This window comes from Neoarius graeffei, chromosome 9 (genome assembly GCF_027579695.1).
Source record: "Neoarius graeffei isolate fNeoGra1 chromosome 9, fNeoGra1.pri, whole genome shotgun sequence".
In the NCBI taxonomy this organism is placed as follows: Eukaryota; Metazoa; Chordata; class Actinopteri; order Siluriformes; family Ariidae; genus Neoarius; species Neoarius graeffei.
Genome location: NC_083577.1, coordinates 86,760,295 through 86,778,979, shown reverse-complemented (window position 1 = coordinate 86,778,979; position 18,685 = coordinate 86,760,295). Strand labels below are relative to the sequence as shown.

The 18,685-nt window shown below is 42.4% G+C and overlaps 1 protein-coding gene across 1 annotated transcript in view; it reads left to right on the top strand.

Annotated features, from left to right (window-relative positions):
* Positions 1-4,008: 4,008 nt before the first annotated feature.
* Positions 4,009-18,685, top strand: part of LOC132892066 (CASP8 and FADD-like apoptosis regulator) — a 45,633-nt gene continuing 30,956 nt past the window's right edge. Inside the window, exons 1-2 of the mRNA XM_060930431.1 lie at positions 4,009-4,152; positions 4,273-4,331. Coding sequence (XP_060786414.1) covers positions 4,330-4,331 — 2 coding nt within the window. The 5' untranslated portion in view covers positions 4,009-4,152; positions 4,273-4,329. The remainder of the gene's footprint in view (positions 4,153-4,272; positions 4,332-18,685) is intronic.

The window sequence follows — 18,685 nt, the reverse complement described above, 5'->3', positions numbered from 1 at the left end:
CATTCTGTGGCTGGGAAGTTATTTAATTTGAGGGGATTCAAGCAAATAATGTGCATGAAATCGCTCTCTTGGCGCAGTCAAGCAGACAGAGGAAGTCCGTGTGCGCATGCTCAGGTTTACCTTCTTCTTCTTCTTTTGGGTTTTACGGCAGCTGGCATCCACAGTGTTGCATTACTGCCATCTACAGGTTTCCCTTTGAGCGTGCACTGACAGTTCCATCATTCTGTCGCTAAACGAACAGCTGATCACACCGAGGTGCTCGCTGAGCGCCGATATTTATTAGTTTGGTCCTGCGTTTCCTTTCCTTCGTATATAACATAACGTCTTTTCTTCTCGCTTTCTTTCCGTTACTGTAGTCGGTCTTTCACGTTTCATTCGCACACTCACGTCCTCCATTTTTCTCTCCTGTTTCAAATTTGTATCCAACAATGCCTTGCGTGAACGGGGAAAGCCCACCACGTGATGTGATGCATGATGTCGTATCTTGTATTGGGTCATGGTGAAGCAGGAAAAAATAGCGGAGAATTTAGGGCCAGGTGGAGATAAATTCATTAATTGTTTTGTTTAAAATAACTAATAAAATTGGAAGTCTGTGATTCGAATTCAGTAGCTTTCAGTCACTAAACAAAAATAATTGAGTGTTGGGGAAAATTCTTTTTATGACCTACACTTGAAAAATCTGAAAGGCAGGACAGCTTTAATCTGTCTTAAATATGGTTAATTTTTACGCTGTTTTTGTTTGTTCCAATCGTTCAAACAGAGGAAAAGATAAAAGGTATTACTGTCTCCATGGAACTTTGTCTTGAACTTCTGATTGTGGCTTAGGAACTTGACTTGTGCATTTCTTTAGAAAGGAAATATCTCTGATCCAGGAGTAGGAGAGTTTTTTTCACAGCAGTAGGAAGACTCCAGGACGCCTTTTGTATCTGTAACTGTCAGTGAATCCCTTTGTTTCACTCCAGCTTCGAGCCCACAACAACAACGACACTATGTGAGAACAGCTCTCTCTCCAAGGCCTGCCATACAGTCTTTTTTTTTTTTTTTGCCTCAAAAGTAAACCTATATTCAGAAACCAGGTCGGGAAAAATAACGTACACCCGATATCAGGCTTGTAGTACTCGAGTCCGACTCGTGCCCTAATTTTCAGGACTCGTGACTTGACTTGGACTCGTAAATCGGAGACAAGGACTCGGAAGGATTTTTTTTTTCTTTATTTTTTTGTAACATGCCATAATAATTTGGCATAAGATACTAATATTTATATCTACATTAATTTTTATACTAATTCCATGCAAGAGAATTCCATGCACATTCACCTGTTCATACGTCACATTCAGGAGCGAACTAACGTTAACGGTGCTAAAATGCCTGGAGAGACGCCGCTAGGATTGTCCACTTTGCTTCTACAGACTTCTCGTGCAGCGGGAAAAAATGCACTGCTACAGTATCTGTTCCATATGTAGAAGAACTATCGAGGAGACGACGGAGATGACCTCGAACTTCAATCGTCATTTGGTAAGACCACCCAGAGAAGGAAGTGACACGCTATGTTCATTGCTCTGTTGATAGTGGGCGGGGCTTGCTGAGCAATGAACTAGCTAGTGTTAACCCTCTCTCATGTTATTTGCCCTGTTGATAGTGGGCGGGGCTTGCTGAGCGATGAACAAGCTTTGTATCTGTAGCCTGTTAACTAAAATGAGGCGGTCGAGCAGGAACGTTAGTCCGACACAGTAGCGGAGATGCCGTCACGTGGTGCAGATGGAGTCTTGTTCTCAGACTCGAAGTTTTCTTTAATGACTCGGACTTGACTCGAATTTGAACACTGGTGACTTGGACTCGAGGTTGAGTGACTCGACTACAACGCTGCCCTATATTTCAGTCACACAAAGAACCACCTTTCTGTAAACATTTCCTGTCGGTGTTTTGGGGAAATTTTGACCCACACTCTCACAGCGTTGCTTCAGCAGTGACATGTGCCTGCTAATTATTCTCTTATTGACTAGCAGATAAGTAGGATATTTTTTCTGCATTATTGTTTATTATAGATAGATATTGTACATTGTGTATTTATTATATTGTATAACATCCATATTGTACATTTATTTTTCTCCACCTGGTTTCTGAATGATGGTTGAAATATTGAAATCTGTTGTGCTTTATGTTGTTGTCACCTGACCTTATTTGTTTGTTTACAGAACTTGGTGAGGACCACACAATTTCCCTCTAGGCCCTGATTAATAAAAATCATAAAATCACAGCAGGGTGTACTTTTCTTTGATCACACGACTGCATTCTCAGAATTACAGATTGACGTGTCACAGGGTTACAGTACGCAAGTCATTGTGATCGTATCGATTTGAGTAAAAAGAATAAACAAGATCAAAGAAGATTTGAACCTCGTTGTCGACTGGGGTAGAGTTTGGATGTTCTCCTCGTGCCTGTGGGTTTCCTCTGGGTGCTCTGGATTCTCAAACTCGCCTGTAGGTGTGAGTGTGATGGCTGTTCGTCTCTGTGATGGATTGGGGAGCTGCCCAGGGTGTAACCTGCCTCTCACCTGAAGTGACCTGGGATTAGCTCCAGCTTAACCCTGATGGATGGATGGATGGATGGATGGATAATTCAATCCTGCACATCCTTCTGTAATACATGTTAATTTAATTAATATCTATTCATGTTTAGTGTTTATTTTATACATTATTGTTGTTTTTTTCCTGTATTTGCTGTTATTGTTCATGTATAGAACTTTTATATTAGTTTGCTTTGGCAATATTGTTAACAGTTACAGTATGCCATTAAAGTACACTAAACTGCCGAGAGTAGAAGAAGAAGAAACCTTTATTTGTCACATGCACACTTCCAGCACAGTGAAATCCATCCTCTGCATTTAACCCATCTGAAGCAGTGAACACACACACACCCAGAGCAGGGGGCAGCCACACCAGAGCACCCGGGAAGCAGTCAGGGGTTCGGTACCTCGCTCAAGGGCACCTCAGCCCAAGGCCGCCTCACGTTAACCTAACCTGCATGTCTTTGGACTGTGGGGGAAACCGGAGCACCCGGAGGAAACCCACGCGGACATGGGGAGAACATGCAAACTCCACACAGAAAGGCCCTCGCCGGCCACGGGGCTCGAACCCGGACCTTCTTGCCGTGAGGCGACAGCGCTAACCACTACACCACCGTGCCGCCCTAAGAAGAGGAAGAAGAAGCTGCTACATAACCGTATGATTAGAATAATAACTACAGTACAATGAAATGTTATGATTTTTGAAATCGGGTGAATCTGAATTCCTCAAGCGTCCTCTCCGGTTAGCACGCTGTAACTCATGCTGGTTGTTTTTCTTCAGACTGTTCAGAAAATGTCCTCGAATGTTGACACGTGTGTCCAAGACTGACCAAAGACATTTTAAAAAAAAATTGATCTCATCTCATTATCTCTAGCCGCTTTATCCTGTTCTACAGGGTCGCAGGCAAGTTGGATCCTATCCCAGCTGACTACGGGCGAAAGGCGGGGTACACCCTGGACAAGTCGCCAGGTCATCACAGGGCTGACACATAGACACAGACAACCATTCACACTCACATTCACACCTACGCTCAATTTAGAGTCACCAGTTAACCTAACCTGCATGTCTTTGGACTGTGGGGGAAACCAGGAGCACCCGGAGGAAACCCACGCGGACACGGGGAGAACATGCAAACTCCACACAGAAAGGCCCTCGCCGGCCCCGGGGCTCGAACCCAGGACCTTCTTGCTGTGAGGCGACAGTGCTAACCACTACACCACCCTACTTTGTACTAAATTAACCCCGTAATTAATTAATTAATTAATTCAAGTCCACACCCCTTTTTTTTAATGAGTCACCCCAAAAAAAAAGTCCCTTTTAGAATGCTGACCTCATTTCCCTCCATAAATCTAGAATCACCTGTAACACATGCAAAATATATTTATATTTCAAAAGGTTAGTTATTTTTCGTGGTTTTTTTTCTTTTTCCCCAAGTATTGTTTTTCGTCATCTCAGTCTCTCTCTCTCTCTCCCCGCCCCCGGGGGAAACTCTGGATGACGTCACTAGATGGGGGCGTTGCTGTCATGGCTCTGTGTTTCCATTTCATACTGCGGGTCACATTTTACTCTGGTCCACCATCTGGAGGTAGGGCATGCGTTTATGACACTTCGGGATTAGAAATAATAATAATAACAACAATAATAATAGTGATAATGATAATAGAAGAGGCTGAAGGCTGGCTGTGGTGTGTTTATTTCCCTGCAGGACAACAGGCTCCAGTGTGCAGCTCGGACTGAAGCTTTAAAGTGAAAGTCGCACTTTATGTAAGATACATATTTTACAAAGGAAAATACTTTCTCTTTCTTTCTCTCTCTCTCTCTCTCTCTCTCTGTAAGTGATGTATGTGGCTTTGTGAGCTAAGAAACGCTACAAAAACATAAACACGGGCTTCTGTGTACACTGTAAAAAAAGAATAGTTGAGAATACTTGAAATTTCAAGGCAACCGTCTGCATTAAGAATTTTATGTTTTGCCAATGATGTGCCCATGATAATCCAAACTATGATAAAACTGTTATCTTTATTAAGAATTCTTAATTAAGTCAATTTTCAATTCCTCATTCTGCCAACATAGATTTCTCTTTTTGCTGAACAGTGGCATTCACAGTAGTGCAAAAAGGCAATTGAGGTTATCAGACTTTTTTCACCTTTATTTGGATAGGACAGTGTAGAGACAGGAAATGAGCGGGACGGGGAGGGATCGGGAAATGACCTCGGGTCGGAATCGAACCTGGGTCCCCGGATTTATGGTATGGCGCCTTGTCCACCTGAGCCACACCCACGATGTGGGTTTTAAAAATTTTTGTAATTGTGTAGAACAATGAAAAAAGGCACGTATAAATTGTGATAACCTCAGGGGCGTCGTGGCTCAGGTGGATAAGGCGCCATACCATAAATCTGGGGACCTGGGTTCGGTTCCGACCCGAGATCATTTCCCAATCCCTCCCCGTCTCTCTCTCCCGCTCATTTCCTGTCTCTACGCTGTCCTATCCAAATAGAGGTGAAAAAAGCCCCAAAAAAATCTAAAAAAAAAAAATTGTGATAACCTCAATTGCCTTTTTGTACTACTGTGAATGCCACTGTTCAGCAAAAAGAGAAATCTATGTTGGCAGAATGAGGAATTGAAAATTGACTTAATTAAGAATTCTTAATAAAGATAACAGTTTTATCATAGTTTGGATTATCATGGGCACATCGTTGGCAAAACATAAAATTCTTAATGCAGACGGTTGCCTTGAAATTTCAAGTATTCTCAACTATTTTTTTTTTACAGTGTAGGAAAAAAACAAGAATTGAATGATATTATTCCTGAAGAGTGTTACAGGTGGCATTTTTGTTGTTTTTGTTGCTGCTGCTGCATCTTTTATTTTATTATTATTATTATTATTATTATTATTATTATTATAGTTAGATTAGATTAGATTATCACTTTAGATTAGATTCACTTTATTCATCCCACATCGGGGAAATTCACGTGTTACAGTAGCAAGAAAAAGTCAAACAGATAACAAATAAAACTGAAATAAAAATTAGACAAACGAAGGATTAAATGCAGAGGGCTATTTGCATTATCTACTGTGAAAAAAGTGTAGAAACATTGCCTTATTGAGAGGCTCGGAAAAATTGCACATTACAGGTAGACTCATATACATATATAAATAAGTACAGCCCCGCCTAGCAGTATTGGCACCCCTTAATTTTATTCACAACTTTTGTAATACCTCCAGAAATAAATGGAAATGGACACAATTTGCAATACCAAGATCTTTTAATTGAAGGTCCAAAGGAACTGAAAAGTTGTTTTCGTTCAAAATAGGCATTTTAATTTCTAAGACAACAAAAAACAGAAATACAGCAGGTGCAGGAATATTGGCACCCCTCCTTAGTATTTGGTTGCACACCCTTTGGCAGCGGGCGGCACGGTGGTGTAGCGGTTAGCACTGTTGCCTCACAGCAAGAAGGTCCTGGGTTCGAGCCCCGTGGCCGGCGAGGGCCTTTCTGTGTGGAGTTTGCATGTTCTCCCCGTGTCCGCGTGGGTTTCCTCCGGGTGCTCCGGTTTCCCCCACAGTCCAAAGACATGCAGGTTAGGTTAACTGGTGACTCTAAATTAAGCGTAGGTGTGAATGTGAGTGTGAATGGTTGTCTGTGTCTGTGTGTCAGCCCTGTGATGACCTGGCGACTTGTCCAGGGTGAACCCCGCCTTTCGCCCGTAGTCAGCTGGGATAGGCTCCAGCTTGCCTGCGACCCTGTAGAAGGATAAAGCGGCTACAGATAATGAGATGAGATGAGACCCTTTGGCAGCGATGACGGCCTCCAAACGTTTCCTGTAGCCATCAATGAGCTTCTTGCATTTGTCTTGTGGTATTTTCTCCCACTCTTCCTTCGCTATACGCTCTAGGTCTTGGATATTTGAAGGATTCCTTCTGCCAATGGCAGATTTCAACTCCCCCCAAAGATTCTCAATTGGATTGAGGTCAGGACTCATTGCTGGCCACTTCAAAACAGTCCATTTTTTCTTTTCTAACCATTTTTGTGTGCTTTTAGATATGTGTTTGGGGTCTTTGTCCTGCTGGAGTACCCAAACCGAGCTTTCTTACACTGGGCAGGACATTTTGCTCCAAAATCTGTTGATAATCTTCAGATTTCATAATACCTATGATACGGGTAAGGCCTCCAGTCCCAGATGCAGCAAAGCAGCCCCACAGCATTATTGATCCTCCACCATGCTTGACTGTTGGTAGGGTGTTCTTTTCTTTGAATGCTTCGTTGCAGCGCCTGTAAACATACTGCCTGTGAGAATTCCCAAAAAGCTCTACTTTTGTCTCATCTGTCCACAGGACATTTTCCCAGAAGGACTGTGGCTTGTCCAGGTTCTCTTTCGCAAACTCCAGACGCTCCTTTTTGTGTCTTTTTTCAATAATGGGGTCTTCCTTGGCCTCCGCCGATGTAGCCCTGCTGTGTTGAGTGTGCGCCTTATGGTGCTTCTTGAAACAGTTACCCCAGACTGTTCCAGGTGGGCCTGCAGGTCCGTAGATGTTAACTGAGGTGATTCTGCCACCAATCGCACCAACCTTCGATGACTTCTATCATTGATTTTTTTCTTACCCCCACGCCCAGGGAGGTTCTTGACAGTTCCATGCTTCAAATATTTCTTAATAACATTACGCACTGTTGACACAGGGATACCAAGCTCTTTGGAGATGGCTTTATATCCTTTGGAGCTCTTGTGTTTGTCAACAACTGCATTTCTTGTTTCTTCAGACAGCTCTTTTGTCTTCACCATTGTGAAAAAGGGACTGAGTGAAACAGTTGGTTTTTCAAAACACAAATCTCATCATTCATTGGCCATTTCATGTCACATGGGCACAGACAGGTCTTCACAGGTGATTTCCATTTGTAATTTACCATAGGTGAGTCAAATTAGGTTTAGTTAGGTTAGGTTTTAGGACTAACAGCAAAGGGTGCCAATACTAGTCATACAGCAAGATTTACCTTTTTCATTTTTTTTCACTCTAATTGTTTATTTTTTTTATTTTGTTGATACTTTGCTCTTTTATATTAACCACGAGCTATCTGCAGAAAAATTCTGCATCACTACATCACTTTTGTTCAGGAGATGCTTAACTTTAAGTACATAAACTTCAAGGGTGCCAATACTACTAGGCGGCACTGTATGCATAAAAATAGTTTAGGGCCTATATTATTGCACATAATAATTGCATCAATGAGAGATGGCAGAGGTAGTAGTGGTGAAGTAGTGCAAATTAAACGACAAACAGGTTATTGGTGCTACGTTACAAGTTGTGGGTGTTCTACAGTCTGACAGCAGTAGGTATGAATGACCTGCGGTATCTCTCCTTCTTATACCGTGGGTGTAGCAGTCTACTACTAAAAGAGCTGGTTAAAGCCCCCACAGCCTCATGTAGGGGGTGAGAGGGGTTATCCATGATTGAGGTCAGCTTGGGTAACATCCTCCTCTCACCCACCACCTCAATGGAGTCCAGAGGACAGTCCAAGACTGAGCCAGCCCTTCTGACCAGTTTATTAAGTTTCTTAGTTTATTAGTTATTTTTACTAATAAAGAGAAACAGACAATAATGAGAAAATGTTCATGAATTCAGTTCTGATGTTCTCAGTGTTGGAGTCGAGTCACTAAACCTCGAGTCCAAGTCCAGTCTCGAGTCCAAGTCGAGTCCGAGAACAAGACTCCAACCGCACCATTAGATGGTGGCTGATTTGATTTTGATTTTATTTTGGCAATAAAAAAGTCTCATCTCATCTCATTATCTCTAGCCGCTTTATCCTTCTACAGGGTCGCAGGCGAGCTGGAGCCTATCCCAGCTGACTACAGGTGAAAGGCGGGGTACACCCTGGACAAGTCACCAGGTCATCACAGGGCCGACACATAGACACAGACAACCATTCACACTCACATTCACACCTACGCTCAATTTAGAGTCACCAGTTAACCTAACCTGCATGTCTTTGGACTGTGGGGGAAACCGGAGCACCCGGAGGAAACCCACACGGACACGGGGAGAACATGCAAACTCCGCACAGAAAGGCCCTCGCCGGCCACGGGGCTCGAACCCGGACCTTCTTGCTGTGAGGCGACAGCGCTAACCACTACACCACCGTGACACCCCAGGATGAACAAATAAGGCTAATAATACATAAAGTTGTTTTGATCATTAACTAGAATTTGCTGGCATAAAGAATTTCCTATTGCTGCCTTTATGTCGGGCGGCACGGTGATGTAGTGGTTAGCACTGTCGCCTCACAGCAAGGAAGTCCTGGGTTTGAGCCGGCGAGGGCCTTTCTGTGTAGTTTGCATGTTCTCACCATGTCTGCACTGCAAAAACTAGCCATCCTAATATAAGGAAAGCCATAATAAATTTGAGAACATTTAGACTATAATCAAGTGAAATAATCTCCCAGTGCAGTAAGATAATTACACTTGGTAAGACATCTTAGAATAAGTTAGCTGCGATCTAGAACTAGGTTTAATAATCTCAAAATTGGTGTCTTGTTTTCTTCTAATAAGAAATGCTAGATCGTTTCAACTATTTTCAAGATATTTTCACTTGCTAAGATATCATTTTTTGCAGTGTGTGGGTTTCCTCCACAGTCCAAAGACATGCAGGCTAGGTTAACTGGTGACTCTAAATTGAGCGTAGGTGTGAATGTGAGTGTGAATGGTTGTTTATCTCTGTGTCAGCCCTGTGATGACCTGGCGACTTGTCCAGGGTGAACCCCATAGTCAGCTGGGATAGGCTTCAGCTCGCCTGCGATCCTGGAGAACAGGATAAGCGGCTACAGATAATGGATGGATGGATGGATGCCTTTATGTGAAACCGTTTACGGCGCGTGCATGAGAGTCTGCTTGGCACACGCGCTGCCCAAAGCGTGGCCGAGAGTGTGTCTGATGCACGCGCCGAGGCGCACAGGTGTGTCATTCTTGCATGAAATTAATCTAAAAATTAATGTAGATATAAATATCTTTTGTCAAATTATTATGGCATGTTACAAAAAATAAACCGTAGGTGCTCAAAGAAGGCAACTGGACTTGCTTGAAATTCTTGAAGATGTTTCACTTCTCATCCAAAAGGCTTCTTCAGTTCTGTCTGACTAGTGGGGAGTTCCAGGTATTTATCCTCTAGTGGACCAAAAGAGCAACCCTACGGGGAGTCGTTAAGGTCGCCTGGGTTGTTGAGTCATCCTGTAGGTCACTGGAGGCTGGGTGTGAACAGTGTTAGCAGCCTAGAGAGTTGTTAGGGTGATCTGTGGGCCGTTGGTTCTCTCTGTCAGACCCAGTAACACTCTGAAGCAGAAATTGGTCCACCCTAAGGACAGAATACCCAGACACAAACAGGACAACTTAGGCCCTGTCCACACGGCAACGGATTCAGGTGACTCCGATACAATTGCTTATCGTTTAGGCCTGGCGTCCACACGGCACCAGCGTTTTGGGTGCCCAAAACGCAATCTTTTTGAGAACGGGTTCCAGAGTGGAAAGATCTGGCAACGTTGCCGTTGTGAAGTCGTCTGGATGAGTAGAACGGATTTGTTTACGATGACGTCACAACCACATGACTGTGAGTGCTTCACGCCGGGTAGAAGTGTAACGAACTCGATGCGAGTTGTCAACAAATCCTATAACTTGGTTCATGAAATGCGCTTACAAAATATTTTCACTGTGAATATTTATTGTGTAATGGTGCAAAGTGAGAGAGAGAGACTCTGCCCTTAGGGCAGAGTCAATCCCGCCAGCAAAAATAGGGAAAAAAAGGAGCGATCTCACCTCTTCAGATGTTGGTTTAAGTCCTACAATACATTCCTCAAAAAGGGCGTAGAAGAACAAATTAATCCATCAACGTGTAGTATTCAATTTATTCCGGACCATTAAAGACGCCGCCTTCCGCGTAGACTCATACGTCATCCTCGCCGCCATATTGGATAGGTCAAAGCGGAGAATAAAGATTCATGTGCTGCGTTTAACTGTACCAACAGGTTTACCATCCAAACAAGATCACATGGGATTACCTTTCACAGGTGAGAAACAACAAATTAATCCATCAACGTGTAGCATTCAATTTATTCCGGACCATTAAAGACGCCGCCTTCCGCGTAGAATCATACGTCATCCTCGCCGCCATATTGGATAGGTCAAAGCGGAGAATAAAGATTAGCTGCGTTTAACTGTACTAACAGGTTTGCCGTCCAAACGAGATCACATGGGATTACCTTTCACAGGTGAGACTGGAAAAATACTTTTCATTGTATTTGGTCATTATAATGTAATTTTACGAACAGATTTTCCTGACTTTGTGGCTAATATGAAGTCTCGCGCATAATAGTTTATGCGCATACGTCCTTACTTCTTCTATTGTTCTGGTGTCTCCGAAGGGACCGTCTTACAGCGCCCCTAGAGGTGTGGCATGTGTATTGCATCGTTTTCAGCAAGCGTTGCGTTGCCATATGGACCTGATATTTTACTGATCGTTGCCCATTTGGACGCGATATATTTTTAAATAACATCTCGTTGCCGTTGTCATGTGGATGTAGCCTCAGTGTACGCAACTTGATGCAGTGAGGAATGCACAGATTGGTATATTGGGGAAACGAAACAACCACTTCACAGGTGCATGGCTCAACACAGAAGAGCCAGTTCCTCAGGCCAGGACTCTGCAGTCTATCTTCATCTGAATAACAAAGGACACTCGTTTCAGGACTGCGATGTACACATTTTAGCCAGAGAAGACCGGTGGTTTGAAAGAGAAGTAAAAGAAGCCATCTTTGTCAACCTGGAACGACCATCACTGAACAGACGAGGTGGTCTGAGGCTACATCCACACGACAATGGCAACGAGATGTTATTAAAAAAAAATATTGCGTCCACATGGGCAACGATCAGTAAAATATCAGGTATATATGGCAACGCAACGCTTGCTGAAAACGATGCAATACACATGCCACACCTCTAGGGGCGCTGTAAGACGGTCCCTTCGGAGACACCAGAACAATAGAAGAAGTAAGGACGCATGTGCATAAACTATTATGTGCGAGACTTCATATTAGCCACAAAGTCAGGAAAATCTGTTCGTAAAATTACATTATAATGACCAAATACAATGAAAAGTATTTTTCCAGTCTCACCTGTGAAAGGTAATCCCATGTGATCTCGTTTGGATGGTAAACCTGTTGGTACAGTTAAACTCAGCACATGAATGAGGCATCTTTATTCTCCGCTTTGACCCATCCAATATGGCGGCGAGGATGACGTATGATTCTACGCGGAAGGCGGCGTCTTTAATGGTCTGGAATAAATTGAATGCTACACGTTGATGGATTAATTTGTTCTTCTACGCCCTTTTTGAGGAATGTATTGTAGGACTTAAACCAACATCTGAAGAGGTGAGATTGCTCCTTTTTTTCCCTATTTTTGCTGGCGGGATTGACTCTCACTCTCTCTCTCTCTCTCTCTCTCTCTCTCTCACTTTGCACCATTACACAATAAATATTCACAGTGAAAATATTTTGTAAGCGCGTTTCATGAACCAAGTTATAGGATTTGTTGACAACTCGCATCAAGTTCGTTACACTTCTACCCGGCGTGAAGCACATGTGGTTGTGACGTCATCGTAAACAAATCCGTTCTACTCATCCAGACGACTTTGCAACGGCGCCGTTGCCAGATCTTTCCACTCTGGAACCCGTTCTCAAAAGATTTCGTTTTGGGGCACCCAAAACGCTGGTGCCGTGTGGACACCAGGCTGAAACGATAAACAATTTTATCGGATTCACCTGAATCCGTTGCCGTGTGGACAGGGCCTGCGACATCACTTATCACCCACCTACAATGCAGTCCTTGGCACACTTCTCAGAAAACTGAATACACATCCGCACCAAGACTCAGGCTACGTTTACACTAGACCGTATCTGTCTCGTTTTCTTCGCGGACGCACTGTCCGTTTACATTAACCCCCCTGAAAAAGCGGGGAAACGGGAATCCGCCAGCGTCCACGTATTCAATCTAGATCGTATCAGCTCCGGTGCTGTGTAAACATTGAGAATACGCGAATACGCTGTGCTGAGCTCTAGCTGGCGTCTCATTGGACAACGTCACTGTGACATCCACCTTCCTGATTCGCTGGCGTTGGTCATGTGACACGACTGCTGAAAAACGGCGCAGACTTCCGCCTTGTATCACCTTTCATTAAAGAGTATAAAAGTATGAAAATACTGCAAATACTGATGCAAATACTGCCCATTGTGTAGTTATGATTGTCTTTAGGCTTGCCATCCTTCCACTTGCAAGTAATAAGTGATATGCGCTGGGATCTCACACACAGCGGCTCAGTCCCGAATCGTGGCTTGTTCACTTCACTCGCGCGCTCTGTGAGCTGCGCAGGGCCGGAGTGCGCACCCTCCAGAGGGCACTCGCTGTTCAGGGCGGAGTGATTTGGAGCGCAGGATGCCTGCGGAGCCGAGCGTATCCGCGTATTGGTGTTGCTGTGTGCACGGCTAACGGTTTTAGTGTCAACGCGAATCGTTTTAAGAACGTTAATCTGATGATCCGCTGATTCGACGTAATGTAAACGTAGCCTCAGCTGGCTTCAATGACTCACATGGTGTCAGAGAGAGCCAACGACCCACAGATCACCCTAACGACTCTCTAGGCTGCTAACACCATTCACACCCAGCCCCCGGTTACCCTAACAACCTACAGGATGACTCAACAACCCAGGTGACCTCAACGACTCTCCTCGGTGTTGCTTTTGGTCCACTAGAGTATAAATACCTGGAACTCCCCACTAGTCAGACAGAACTGAAGAAGCTTTTTGGATGAGAGGTGAAATGTCTTCAAGAATTTCCAGCAAGTCCAGTTGCCTTCGTTTAGCACCTACGGTTTACTATGACCTGGATGACTGAGAACCTTCACAGACACGTTACAAAAAATACAGAAAAAATCTGAGTCCTCATCTCCATTTTACAAGTCCGACTGCAGTTAATGCATGAGTCCGAGTCATCAGTGCTCAAGTCCAAGTCTAGTCACGAGTCCTTAAAATTAGGGCACGAGTCCTGGACTCAAGTCCCACAAGCCTGGATGTTATTATAAATGTTTTTATGAGCGTTTATGAGTAAATTAAGAATTTGGTGGACAAAATCCCATCTCATAAAGGTCTGAGCATTTCTATCTGATTTCTGGCAACATATGTATTCATGTTCGTTAAAGTATGCCGATTTCAAAAACCATTTTTTCCAAGTTTGATTTTCAAGTTAAGGCTATGTTCTTAAATATTTAAAAATATGATGTCAAAATCGGACATGAAAACGAGGCTAAAAGATTTGTAATGCTTTGCTCTCTACATCAGGGACATCTAGAGTTGACGTTTATGCACTAGTCATAAAGTTTGCAATCATTCTTAACAACACTGAAGGATTTAACTCTTTACCCTTGAAAGCAGTTGTTACAGCCACCCTTGTATATGTATATACTGTTCACCCTTGGAACATATTTACAAGAAAGAAAAGTCTAAAGACAAGGTTTTGACAAGGTTTTAGACAAGGCATCATATGTCGTCATTATAGGATATACACGGGGTCATGATATGTCGTCATTAAGGGGTAAAGGTGGAATTGGCACATCACGTGACTAGCATTCTTCTCTTCTTCTTCTTCTTCTGGATCTGTTCCACATATTTGATTTGGTGTAGGTTTTACATCAGATGTCCGTCCTGGCGGCACGGTGGTGTAGCGGTTAGCGCTGTCGCCTCACAGCAAGAAGGTCCGGGTTCGAGCCCCGTGGCCGGTGAGGGCCTTTCTGTGCAGAGTTTGCATGTTCTCCCCGTGTCTGTGTGGGTTTCCTCCGGGTGCTCCGGTTTCCCTCACAGTCCAAAGACATGCAGGTTAGGTTAACTGGTGACTCTAAATTGAGCGTAGGTGTGAATGTGAGTGTGAATGGTTGTCTGTGTCTATGTGTCAGCCCTGTGATGACCTGGCGACTTGTCCAGGGTGTACCCCGCCTTTCACCCGTAGTCAGCTGGGATAGGCTCCAGCTTGCCTGCGACCCTGTAGAAGGATAAAGCGGCTAGAGATAATGAGATGAGATGAGAGAGATGTCCATCCTGACACAACCCTCCCCGATCTATCTGGGCACTGTCTTGTGTAACCCTAGGGGTTGGGTATTTTACCTAATCTGTATGTCTTTGGACTGTGGAAGAAACCAGAGCACCCGGAGGAAACCCATACAGACTCCACACAGAAAGGCCCCTGTTGGCCATGAGGTTCGAACCTGGAACCTTCTTGCTGTGAGGTGACAGTGATAACCACTGCATCACTGTGCTGCTTGTGTCATGCAAGTAGCAATGATAATCAAAAATTGAAATGTAATCTGGGTGGCACGGTGGTGTAGTGGTTAGCACTGTCGCCTCACAGCAAGAAGGTTCTGAGTTTGAGCCCAGTGGCCAATGGGAGCCTTTCTGTGCGGAGTTTGCATGTTCTCCCCGTGTCCACGTGGGTTTCCTCCGGGTGCTCCGGTTTCCCCCACAGTCCAAAGACATGCCGGTTAGGATAATTGGTGACTCTAAATTGACCGTAGGTGTGAATGTGAGTGTGAATGGTTGTTTGTCTCCATGTGTCAGCCCTGCAATGACCTGGTGACTTGGCCAGGATGTACCCCGCCTCTCACCCATAGTCAGCTGGGATAGGCTCCAGCTTGCCTGCGGCCCTGCACAGGATAAGCGGTTACAGATAGATTGGCATAGATAAATTACAGACAGATTTGGCATAGATTAGTACAGGTATAGATTTGCATAGATTGGTACAAGTATAGTTTGGCATAGATTGGTACAGGTATAGTTTGGCATAGATTGGTACAGGTATAGATTTGCATCAATTGGTACAAGTATAGTTTGGCATAGATAGGTACAGGTATAGATTGGTACAGGTGTAGTATGGCATAGATTGGTACAGGTATAGTTTGGTACAGATGTAGTTTGGTACAGGTGTAGTTTGGCATAGATTGGTACAGATGTAGTTTGGTACAGGTATAGTTTGGTACAGGTATAGTTTGGCATGGGTTGGTACAGGTATAGTTTGGCATGGGTTGGTACAGGTATAGTTTGGCATAGATTGGTACAGGTATAGATTTGGCAAAGATTCGTACAGGTATAGATTTGGCATAGATTGGTACAGGTATAGTTTGGCATAGATTGGTACAGGTATAGATTGGTACAGGTATAGATTGGTACAGATGTAGATTGGTACAGGTATAGTTTGGCATAATTTGGTACAAGTATAGTTTTGTACAGGTATAGTTTGGCATAGATTGGTACAGGTATAGTTTGGTATAGGTATAGTCTGGCATAGATTGGTACAGGTGTAGTTTTGTTAGGTTTTATTATTATGTAGGTTTATAAATAATTGTAATTCTTGACCAAGCAGACAGCAATTTATTTTTGTGACAAAATTATATTCTTAGTTGAAATGACCTGGACATTGTTTGGGAACATTTTGGTTTTTTTGATATGAAATGTGTATTTTTGATCAGAAATGTGTCTGAACGGCGCCAAGGTCTGCAATGATGCAATGATGTACAGGTATAGTTTGGCATAGTTTGGTACAGGTATAGTTTGGCATAGATTGGTACAGGTGTAGTTTGGCATAGATTGGTACAGGTATAGTTTGGCATAGGTATAGTCTGGCATAGATTGGTACAGGTATAGTTTGGTACAGGTATAGTATGGCATAGATTGGTACAGGTATAGTTTGGCATAGATTGGTACAGGTATAGTTTGGTACAGGTATAGTAAAGTTTGGTACAGGTATAGTTTGCTACAGGTATAGTATAGTTTGGTACAGGTATAGTTTGGCATAGATTGGTATAGGTATTTTTTGGCATAGATTGATACAGGTCTAGTTTGTTACAGGTGTACTTTGGTACATGTATATTTTGGCATAGATTGGTACAGGTATAGTTTGGTACAGGTATAGTAAAGTTTGGTACAGGTATAGTTTGCTACAGGTATAGTATAGTTTGGTACAGGTATAGTTTGGCATAGATTGGTATAGGTATTTTTTGGCATAGATTGATACAGGTCTAGTTTGTTACAGGTGTACTTTGGTACAGTTTGGTACAGGTATATTTTGGCATAGATTGGTACAGGTATAGTTTGGTACAGGTATAGTATAGTTTGGTACAGGTATAGTTTGCTACAGGTATAGTATAGTTTGGTACAGGTATAGTTTGGTACAGGTATAGTATAGTTTGGTACAGGTATAGTTTGCTACAGGTATAGTATAGTTTGGTACAGGTATAGTTTGGTACAGGTATAGTTTGGTACAGGTATAGTATAGTTTGGTACAGGTATAGTATAGTTTGGTACAGGTATAGTTTGCTACAGGTATAGTATAGTTTGGTACAGGTATAGTTTGGTGCAGGTATAGTTTGGTACAGGTATAGTAAAGTTTGGTACAGGTATAGTTTGGTACAGGTATAGTATAGTTTGGTACAGGTATAGTATAGTTTGGTACAGGTATAGTTTGGTACAGGTATAGTTTGGTACAGGTATAGTTTGGTACAGGTATAGTAAAGTTTGGTACAGGTATAGTTTGGTACAGGTATAGTATAGTTTGGTACAGGTATAGTATAGTTTGGTACAGGTATAGTTTGGTACAGGTATAGTATAGTTTGGTACAGGTATAGTTTGCTACAGGTATAGTATAGTTTGGTACAGGTATAGTAAAGTTTGGTACAGGTATAGTTTGGTACAGGTATAGTTTGGTACAGGTATAGGTTGATACAGTTTGTTACAGGTATATTTTGTTTGCAAACCTGTAGTTGGCCAAGGAGCTCAGTATTTGTGATCAGGATCGAGTATCAGATTTCAGCCGATACTCAGTTTTCATATTGATATGAATTTAATCTAAAATTATTCATGAGTCATGCACTGATTGCACTTTTTCCATTTTTCACATGATACTGATCAGTATCATGTGAAAAATGGAAAAGTGCAATCAGTGCATGACTCATAAATAATTTTAAATTAAATCAGTAGTCAGATATTGGTATTAAAATGAACCATTCGGATGAGTTGTGCTGTTTGATACGGAGACAAATTGACCCTTTAAATGTATTTATACCACAGAGCTATTGAATCCTTCATTCTGATTGGTCAGATGGAACATGGACAGGCAGGTTACAGGTTTATATCAGTCTTACTATAGAAATGTTTCTTAAATTTTAATTGTTTCTATAGTAACAGCGTACCCAGGGAGTTGTATGCCAAGTGTTTTGCAAAAATGGGTTAAAATGGATCTTTAAGAAGTAAGTAGAGGAGATCAGGATCTCCTATGAGGAGATATTTAACATTTTAGAAGAAGGAGTGTCCACTGTCAGCTCTGTAAGAGTCAGAGATAAAGCTGTAAAATTGCACTTTGCTGATTAATTACACACTTTTCTCGGTAATATAACAAGCTGCAATTTTGTCTTATTATCTTCAAGAGAAGGGAACAAAGCAAACTGTTATATTGCTGTGTCATCAGTGATAATAGGATAATAATAGGAACTAACATGTTCCATGGACTTTCCACAACAGTACAATGTCATGTTGTTTAGTTCATTAAAATGGTTGTTGTTGCTGCTGGTATACTGATATGGAGTAAAAGGAATAAAACAATTCAGGATATGCTGTTATTGGAAAATAATCAACTTCTCTCACGTTATGATGGGCCACGTTGAACGTTGATGATTTTCCAATAACAGCATGCCCCAAAATGTTTTCCTCCCCTTTTTTACCACAGGAATTTTCACAATTGTGGTTTATTTCTTGTTAAATAAACATAAAATACATCCACGTGAGCATGATTGGATTTGGTAAACGGGCAAAATTATTAGAGTTGAAGAATTTGTGATTTGTAAGTAGCACTTTAAAATGTCTGAACGAAAATATACAAAGCAAAAATATGTTCTTTATCATGGAAATTTCATTGAGGACATCGTGGTATAACCAGGTGAAGTAAAAAAAAAATCCTTAAATAAAAACGTCCAAGTGTAAACTGAAATACTTCTCACCTGTAAATAAAGAATAGAGTATAAAGTACAATGGTAGGGTTATT